Source organism: Ailuropoda melanoleuca, chromosome 4 (assembly GCF_002007445.2).
Source record: "Ailuropoda melanoleuca isolate Jingjing chromosome 4, ASM200744v2, whole genome shotgun sequence".
Taxonomy (NCBI): domain Eukaryota; kingdom Metazoa; phylum Chordata; class Mammalia; order Carnivora; family Ursidae; genus Ailuropoda; species Ailuropoda melanoleuca.
In genome coordinates this window covers 138,674,385-138,684,137 of record NC_048221.1, presented here as the reverse complement: position 1 = coordinate 138,684,137, position 9,753 = coordinate 138,674,385, and the positions used below count along the sequence as shown (strand labels likewise).

The window sequence follows — 9,753 nt, the reverse complement described above, 5'->3', positions numbered from 1 at the left end:
CCCAGGGCCCCGTCCTGGAGGCTGAGAGGTGGTATCCGGCAGGGAAGGGCGGGAGGGCCACCAGCCAACACAAAGAGGCAGGTCCAGGGCGCAGGGTCGTCACAGGCTGCTGGGATGACGTAGAAAGCCCTTGGAACAGATCCTGGCACACAGGTACTCAGCAAACCACCAGAAGCTAGGGGAGAGAGCCTCCCTCCCAGCCCCAGAATAAACCGACCCTGCGGACACCTTGACAGTGCACGTCCAGCCTACGGAAGAGTGAGAGCATCGATCTCTGCTGGCTAAGCCACTCCGGCTGTGATACATTGTCATGGCAGCCGGAGCGACTAAGGCAACTGCCCGGGAGCTATGATGACACCTGTGTTACAGGTGAGGAAACGGGAGGAACACTAAGAACCTTGCCAAGGTTTCATGGCCAGAGGGGGGCCCCTGGGGAGAGCCCAGCGGGGCCCCAACCTGTACACAGGGCGGATCACACCTGCACCGCTGACCCTGTGAACCCCAGGAGGTCACTTGTCTCTTGCCCTCCCTGAGTAGGAGGCATCCAGGCCAGAGCAGCTGGGACATGCGCTTGACCCCTGGCCATGGTCACCCCCTGAAGAAAGAGCTGAGTCAGTGCACCCTGCTCTCCGCAGGGTGGAAGGGGAGCCGGAGGCTGAGGGCCTTCTGGCACTGTCCCAACAGGCGATCAGGAACTGTTGTCCCCGCTACCAGAGCCCTGTGAGAGTTCTTCAACTTTGGCCACTTCCCCACTCTTTCCCTCCTGTACCCACCCTTCTGCTCTGCGTGGTTGCTAATGAAGCCCTGACAGCAGCAAAGGCCGGCCTCGGCCGCAGGGATCCGCAGAGGCAGGAGCCACAGGAGGGCTCCGCCCACCAAAGGCCAGTCCAGCCCAGACATAGGGGCCCCGCTGAGGGATTTGGAGGAACAAGGGGCCACCCAGGCCTGGAGCCACCAGGGGTAAATGAGACCTCCACCCCCAGGGGGTCCGGGAGCTCCACCGGGGTCGGTCCTGACCTCGTGTCCAGGCAGGAGTGACCTCAGACTCTGATGTTGCTCTGCTCCTTCTTTCATCTCCTTACCTCCCAGCTGCTTCCTGACAGCGATCAGGAGACAAGGGGAAGATAACCGATAACAGAGGGGCTCTCAGCAGGCCCTCGCTTACGGCCTGCACTCCCAGCAGGTTGCTCGGTGACTCAGGAGGGTGCTGTCTGATGTGCCTTGGCAAGGTACAGGAGGACCTGGGTGAGCACGGAAGAGGAGCACACAGCTCCCCGAAACACGCAGCGATTCAACCGGACCCAGAGCCCTTGCCGGCAGACGTGCTCCTGCGCTAGCATGGCAGTGTCTGCATAGTATTTCCGAGCTAAACACACATTTCTGATGCTATTCCCCCTGATCCTCGCAGCAATCCCACGAGGTAGGAACCGTTGTGTTAAGACACAGATGGGGAAACTGAGATTGGGGCTGGCTCTGTAACTGGGCTGGAATTCAGAGCTGAGGAACCTCCAGAGGCGCCCTGCACTTGTCCCAGAAGCCAGCCTCAGGATGGGGACGGGTCGCCAGCGCAAGGCAGTGCCGACCCACCTCTGCGGATGGCCTCACACGAGCTCCCGGGACTCTCCCGATCGCAGAGCCCACCGTGCTGGCGGCAGCCCTTACCTCTAACCCAGCCCTTCAGCGGCAGCCTGAGCCCGTTTCCTGTGTTCTGTCCAGAGCAGAAGAGAGAGAACCACCCACTCAACACCCATTCTGTAAAAACCCTCGTGTTCCTGCACACGTCACATCATCCTGCAGGCTCAGCTTCCTCCAGACTTCCCTCCTGCTTCTAATTTTCCAGTCTTTACTAATCTCTGGGGGCCGTGGTCTGGGGGTGGGAGGCAGGTGGGAGGCAGAGAGAGCTCGCTGTAGAAGTTGGCAGGCGTCCTCTGGCTCCCGCACTCCCAGTTGTGATGGGATGAGAAGGTGTAGAGCCCAGCTCGGTGCTGGGAAGGGCATGCAGCGAACGGGCTGAGGCCCAGCGGTGCCCAGCCAAGCCCTCCGCCCCGTGTGCCTGGCTCTGCTCTGCCTTTGGCCCCACTACCTCTGCTCTATTTCTCTCCACTTCACAGTTCCCCATAGCCCATCTGCATCTAGAACCTCCCTGCCCGGCCAACAGCCCTCCCCACCCAGACTGGGTGCTCTGTAAAACCTGTCATCTCTCCAGCTCTCCATCCCAGTATCAGGCCACCATCCAGCAGGCCTGGGCCCTGGGAGGTCACTCTGAGACCCTGTCTGTGTCGGGTGGGCCCTTGAAGGGTCTGGTCTACCCAGTGTGGGACCTAGAGATCAGGACGAATGTCCCTCCCGTTTTCTGGTTGGGAGCAGGGGGAGCTATGCTGCTCAGAGCAGAGCAACGGCCTAACCGAACTCAAGATAGGTGCCATCTATCACTTCCCTGCAATCTGCAAGCTTGTCACTCGGCCTGCAAAGATTAGATTAGGGAGAACCCCGGTCATCAGAAAGTCCAACTTGAGATACCTAATATCTGGTTCTCTTTTGTCTGTGCCCACAGCGCCTGTGAGACCATCTTCACTGGCACTTTTTCAAGGTAGAAACAGAGCAGGCAGGCCCCTGCTTTGCAAGGTTCCTCCCGCTCTCAGCCCCCACACCATTAGCTCTTGCCCAAGGGCCTTTCAGTTTTCCAGCAAGGCTGCAGCCAGAGCCTTTGGGGCCCTCCCATCCGCTGGTCATTGCTGCTGCCTCTGGGTATTCTGGAAAGGCTCACAGCCCCATGTGTCTCTTGCACTTCTTTGCCTACACAGCAATACAAGCTCCCACTCCTCACCCTGGTCCTGACCTTCCCTTGCCTCCCCCTGGTCCTTCGGCAGGATTTGAACGGTGAATGCTTGTGTCCTGTTTGCAGTCAGGAGAAATTAAGAAATGGTCTTTTCACAGACAGGAGCAGAGGAGCGTCTTTGGCTAGGGTCTGACAGTCAGGTCTCACCCTCTGGGAAAACATGCCAGCCAGGTTCCAGGGGCACCTCCCTCCTGTCAGCACCCCAGCAGCAGCCCCAACTCCAGTCTCAGGGGTGGCCGAACCCCAAGAGCTCACACGGCCCTTCAGCCATCCCAGCTGATGTCTCCAAAGCCCAAAGTCCCCCGAGGAGTTTCCGTTTCAGTCTGGGTTCCAGGAGCACCATGTCACAATGTACTTCCTCAGCTGGAGCTCCTGGGGTGGGAGTGGGGGGGCACCGAGGCCACAGACGGGCACGCAGGCCAGGCGGTGCAGCCCGTTCTTCTCACGCCAACCCCTGCCCACGCCGCACCCCGTGGCCTGAACCCCTTCCTGCACCTCTTCCTGGCATGAGCTCACCTGTCCTTTCTCCCCAGTGTCAGCCTGGGATGCAAAGATCTCAGTAGGGCAGAGACCGGCCAGTTGAAGGGGTTGTCCTGGGCTGGACGGGAAGGGTGAGGGGGTGAAGGAGGTGTCCACGCTGGGTGGGAGAGTACACAGTCAGGATTCCAGGACTGTCCAGGGAAAGGCAAGGTGGGAGTTCAATTAGGGAACCATCGGCCAGCTGGCCTGGCCCCTCCCAGGGCCTGGGCTCCCCACGGCCTCAGGTGAGAAAAAGAACCCAAAGTCCTTAAGCAGAGAGAAGAGCTCGTCAGCATGAGCTGGGACATTCCTCATCTTCAGTGATCCCAGCCCTTCATTCTGTGGCTCACTTTGTCAAGTCTCCTCCTGCCCCAAACTACTGCAGGTGAATGCCTGGAAAGTTTAACATTCTCGGAAAACAGCACAGCTGTGCTCCCTGAAATCACTCGTGCCCCCCTTCCCTCTCTCGGCCTTGCTCTGTGGGTCCTTCTTCTCCAGCTCCTTACCCCCCACCCTCTCTCCTTCCCTTTCCCACCTCTCCCCCTCACTCCCCCACCCCCTCTCTCTCTCTTCCTCTCCCTCCTCTCCCCCTTTTCTCCATTTCTCCTTCTGTGCCTGGGGGGGAGCCCTACTTTCACAGACCCTCTCCCCAAATGAATGTCTCAACATCTACAAACACTAACTTCATTAATTTGGGAAGGATTTATCAGTGCAGAGGTTAATTATCTCTCCCTGACATGTTTTTACTGAATACATCTGGGTGACAAAATTAATTTCCTCATTAGCTATTTTTAAAAGTGGAACAAGCTAAGGGGGAAACTGGATCAGGGAGACTGCAATGTGAGCTGCCCCGCCGTCCAGGCTGCCCCAGGCTCTGCCCCAGGTTCCCCTCCCGGGGGGTGCCCACTCAACCCCCAGGAGCAAGCAGCATGGAGGTCAGGGCTCAGGTGGGGGTGCCTCCCAAGGGACGGGCTGTGGGGAGACTGAAGGTCTGCGTTCTGGGGCAAAACCTGGTCTCTGTGGTCCCAGGAGCTCCAGGGAGAGGCCTGGGCCCTGCAGAGCCGAGCCAGGACCCACCCCAGCTGCTCTAGGCCCCTTCCCCTCCCCATGTGGGTGCCGCCTACTTGGACACCCAAATAATGGCTCTCTGGAGCTGAGTAAGGTCAGTAGGTAGAGACAGAGATCCATCCAAGAGCCCAAGCTCCACGACCTATGCTGCTGAGCCCGGAGAGCCAGACCAAGTTATTCTGAGGTCCGTGGGATCGGCTCCCACCTCAGAACCTGAGAAGCCAGGTCCCTTGTGTGCTTACCACAGCGGCTTCCAGCCCAGATGCCTCAACGGAGGTCCCCTGGGCCAGGGGGAAGGTAAATGCTCACCCAGGTGCCCACCCTGGCATTCAGAATGCCAACATCCCAGACCACCGAGTGGGGGGCTGGTGGTGTCAAACAGCGGAGAGCCATGGGACCTGGGCCAGTCACTCAACTTCTGTGGTCTTGGTTTCCTCGACTATGAAGGACACTAGCTGCCCCACTGTCTTAAATCCTCTGGGACCTGAGGCTGCACTCAGAGATCCCAGGAACCTCCCAGCCACCAGACCCCATGGCTGTCCCAGCCCCTCCTCACCCTCTGGAACCCCCTTCCCAACTTCCAGAGTTACCCTTTCCCTCACTTGGGGCCTAGGACAGAGACCACCAGAGCTCAGACACCCAGCAAGATGCAGAGTCCAGAACCTCACCGAGCTGAGCCCACTACCCACACCAGCTCCTCCCAGGCTGGCAGCCACGGGCTTTGGGCCTCCTCCTAGCAGAGAAGAAAAGATACCCAGGGATCAGACGCTGTCATGGGCCAAAGCGAGGTCAGACCCAGAAGCCCCTTCCTCCAGGGGTCCAGCCCCAGGCTATCAGCCCTGTCCTTTCTAGGAAATAAGGCGCGTGGGATGTGGTACTGATACAAATCCCAAATTTCCTGTTTCTATAAACTGAGATACTAGACACACACACACACATACACGCACGCACGCACGCGGCACAGGACGCTCCCCAACGGCTACCTCTGACCTAGCCCAGAGAAATTACCATGTGCAGCAATTCCAGGAACAGGAAAAACCAGACCTAGGGAGCTATCTGAATGTCACAGGCTGTCAGCCTAGGGCAGGAAGAGGATGGGCTGCCAGCACCTCCCCTCCCAGGCTTTATCTCCTGTGCAGTTGGGCCTGCCTTTCTCACGGCTGCCTCTTCCTCCTGAGAGCAGCCGCTCAGCTCAGGCAGAAGGAGCCTTGGCACCAGGGTGCCCTCGCCCTTCTGAGCTTGCTGCTCTAGCAAGCAAGCACTCACGTGGATGCATGCTGAAGTGACAGAGAGGGGCCCCTCCTAAGAACAATGCCTCGGCTACCCCACACACCAGCAGGAGGGGATCACACACACAACCAGGAGCCCATAATCACATTCCCAGCTGTCCTCCTCACCCAGCTACAATCTGCTTTACGTCTGGAAGACCATCTCCCGCCACCTGTCTCCAGCTGTCCTTCCCTGCTTCCGGCCTGCCTGGCCCCGGGGGCTCCTGGAATGGGAATTCCAGACCTCCTTGTGGGGGAAGGAGTCTGGAGGCAAAATGGGATAAGGCAGATTGGCTCCTGCTTCCTATAAGCATTCCAGCCAGCCCGGCCTGGGGGTGGGGGGAGCCTCAGGGCCTCTCACGCCCCCTGATGCTGAGCCTGGGGATGGAGGGAATACAGGGGCGCAGGAAAGACTTCCCAGAGGGGATGACAGGTGCTGGGTTCTGAAGGATGAAGAGGAGTTTGCTGAGCTGATCAGAAGGGAAGAATGTGCAGAGAAGGAGCAGCATTTGCAGAGGCCCTGGGATGTGAAAAGGGACCCGCCTTGCTGGGGAAATTGAAACCGCTCTGGGCTGCGAGCACGTTCACTTCAGAAGGTCGAAGTGGGTAGGCCAGCCCTGGGTGCTTCTCCCCATAAGTACTTAGTGGGAGTTAAGCAGGAGAGAGGCAGAATGTGCCTGTGGGTTGCGAAGAGCCCTTGGAGGCAATACCGAGGCCAGACCAGAGCTGTGAGAGCCACGGCAAAGCTTCACCTCAAAACCGGGCCACGCTTCTTCTAATGGCATCATTTCCTCTAAGAAACATAGTGGAGACTGTGTCCGGTGGATTCTCAGAAAACCTCGGGCAGCACGCTGGAAGGTCTGGTGCCTGGCACCCTGGGTCCTACCAGTGAAGTGGTTTGCCCACAATGTTTTGTGGAACCAGGAAAGTTAGATCTTGCCCTGCTTTAGAGATGGGGAAACCGAGATAAAGGGAGGCTGCGTATCAGGAAGTCCGTGCCTGTGCCAGGAATAGTGCTCCCATCACCCTGGACTCCCACACTTGGACCACACGCTTTTGATGTGGGTGCAGCAGCTGCACGCGTTTTCCTGCGAATGCACCTGGGTCGCCCATGTCACCTCCAAATGTGGGCATCTGAGTGCTGTGAGGTGCCCCACCTGAAATGCCGCCCCCCCCCCGCCTTCCGAAGCCAGCAGATGGTTTTGCAAAACCTAGGGCCAGAAAGCAGACCTGTTGGAGCAGAGCTCTGTGGGGCCGCAGCACCAACGCCCTCATTCTTCGAGTTCATTCCGGTCTGTCCGCATCCCTGCCTTTGTGCCATTATCTGTAGAATGAATAGCGTCTCTCCCACACTGAGCACAAGCCCGTGGAAGGTGGCCGGCATTCCTGTGCAGGATGGATAAAGGCTGTCCATGCCAAGGGTGCTTGAAATGGAAGGGGATGGAGATGGAGCTCTGCCCAGGTTGTCCTGGGGCGGTGGTGCTGGCCAAGGGCTTACCTCTCTGTGGCTCTCGAATCTGCCATCTGCTTTCCCGGGGTTTTCTGTCTTTGGAAGAACAAATCCTGGTCAGCTCGTTGCCTCAGCATTGCCCAGAGCTGCTCCAGCCAGCAAGTGTGGAGAGCAGGTCACCAGAGTGGGGACTCCCAGAGCTGGTCCTGCCCGTGCACAGTGGGGTTTCTCAGCCACCCCAAGAAGTGTGGGTTTCGAAAGCCAAGTTTCTCTTGTATTCCGGGCCCTGTGACTTTTTGGAAGGGTAAAACTAAAGCATTGCTTGGCAATTTTGTTCTCAGTCCAAAGGCACGTTGCTTTGGAAAGTGGTCAGATTCTGCATTTGTTGATGTTAGAATCCAAAAATATGGCAATGGATAAAAGGGTGGGATGCTTTTTAGGATTTAAGATATTTTCCCGACACATTTCAAACATGATTACAGCCCGCAATATTAATGGTATGTGGATCTTCTGCTCAACAAAGAGCTTCTACTGGCCTGCGTGTACCAGGCATCTCTGGGGCGGTTACAATGTTCTGCTCACATCACTCATCAGCTGAAAACCCTTCAGTGTGCCCCCGCTGCCCTCAGATGCAAAAATTATCACTGTCTGTAGAGAGTTTAGAGAGGGCTGTGCTCAGCGCTCTGCACGCATTACCTCACTTACGTCTCAAAACAATTGTAAAAGGAAATATCATTAAACCCATGATACAGATAAGAAAACAGAGGCCTAGCACAGAGGTGTGTCTAAGTTTACCACACTGTACATTGTCAGACCTGGGATGAGCCCCAAGTCCCGCAAAGCCATTCTCGGCTGCCACCCCCACCACTGTAATCTCTCATCTTTCTCCCTCCCCTTCATCTAATTCCCACCATGGATGAAATAGTCCCCATCTCACCCACCACTCCCCCGAGCCGCTCCTCACTCCTCCCCAGGCCCCCAGCCCCCCAGCCTGTATCAGATTAAGGAGCTTCTCCAGATGAGATGGCCTCCTTGTTGTGGAGAGCGGGTTTGCGCTCTGGGCACCAGACGTTCCCTTGCTGTGTCTAGCCCAGAATCTAGGACCCACGAGGGGCACCGCAAACGTGCACGGAAGGAGCAGCCTCATTCTGCACTGAGGCACTGTTTTCCTTCTTCAGAACCCACATGGATGAAGAAGGTTAATAAAATCTACTGACGACGCCATGCTTGAATGCGAGACGGACCACCTGCGAGCCAGGTGAAACCCAGACTGTGCGGGGTGGGGCTGCGGGTTTTGCATTTCGCCCAAGCTCCCAGGTGCCCCTGCTGCTCGTCCTGGCCTCGCCCTGCCACCCACCGATGCCTGCTCCCCGTTCTTGAGCTCACCCCTGAGCAGAAGAACTCATGAACATTTTGGACCTCTTTGAACCTCTGGCCCACGACATAAAAACAATTAATGGACCCATTCTAAGTTTTCTATTGGAAGGAATCATCTGTTACAGTGGGGGATTTTCCTCTGCATTTTTAGAAATGCCAGGAAGTAAAATTTTCAGTGTGACTACCATATCCTCATCGGGGGCACTGTGAGCTCACCAGTTAGACCTCCAAGAGGACACGGGGCTCCCCGGGAAAGGGGCGAAGCTCAGCCTAGGGTAATGCTCTAACTTCTCAAAACATGATACCATTTATTTTGGCTTTGGCACATTCAAAAAAAAAAAAAAATTCCCTCCTACCACACACGCGCACACACGCACGCACACACACCCGCCTTTCGGTTCACAATGAATGTGTGGGTCTTTCTGTGTCTCTGTCGCGGGGGCCGGGGAAGGCCCAGGGGACAGAGGCGGGGCCGTCCCTGTGCGCCTGAGGGACGTGCCCCCTGCACTGCCAGTGGGTCAGCGCCCTGCCAGCCCCGGCCAGTGAATCACGAAGCCCGCGTCCTTTCCCAGTTACTGTAGCTCTCGGAGCTCACTGAAAAACCAGTAGCAGCTGCAGGAAATGGGTAAGAGCACTGACCACAGATCAACTGTAGGACTCCACAGAGCAGCGGCAGATAGACGCTGGGACAGGAAGTGGCGCTGTCAGGCCGCAGCCCCACGCCCGCTCAGGGGGCACTCCCGGGCCGCTGCCGGCTGCACACCCCCGATAATGCTTGGGCCGCAGCTGCAGGGTGGCGAGCAAGAGCAGAGCGTGGCCAGCCGGGCACCGGCCCCCAGCACCCACCCCACCCCGCCCAGTGGTCAGAAGGAGAAAGAGACACCAAGAAAACCCCTGGCTCGGGGGTTCCAGAGGCTTCTGTCATCAGCCGGGGGGGGGGGGTTCTGATCATTAGCCCGGGCTGTGCTCTGGGGATCAAGTCGGCTGCCACCCTTCCACCACCTGAAGCAGGGTCCCTACAGCCAAAACACCCAGCTCTCAGGAGGAGAGGGGCCAGGCCCCTGGAGAATGTGCGGCGGGAAGTGCTGCGTCTCCGAGTTACAGACCCACGTTTTCACATATTCCGCCAGCTTTTTAGCCAATTCAAAGGACAGATCTTCTGACATTCGTAATGACAGCGAACATCCTAGCCAGGCATTGTGCCAGCTCCTTCCATACGTGACCCCATTTAA

General features: G+C 57.6%; 1 protein-coding gene across 3 annotated transcripts in view; it reads right to left on the bottom strand.

Moving 5' to 3' along the window:
- LOC109490461 overlaps positions 1-9,753 on the bottom strand; it is a 252,703-nt gene that overhangs the window by 209,546 nt on the left and 33,404 nt on the right. Inside the window, exons 4-5 of one of the 3 annotated variants that reach the window (XM_034659954.1) lie at positions 7,193-7,240; positions 6,925-7,080 (exon numbers count right to left, since the gene is read on the bottom strand). The exons of the other annotated variants lie outside the window; for them this stretch is intronic. Of the exons in view, the coding sequence (XP_034515845.1) occupies positions 6,925-7,080; positions 7,193-7,240 (204 nt within the window). The remainder of the gene's footprint in view (positions 1-6,924; positions 7,081-7,192; positions 7,241-9,753) is intronic. 3 annotated transcript variants of the gene reach the window in all.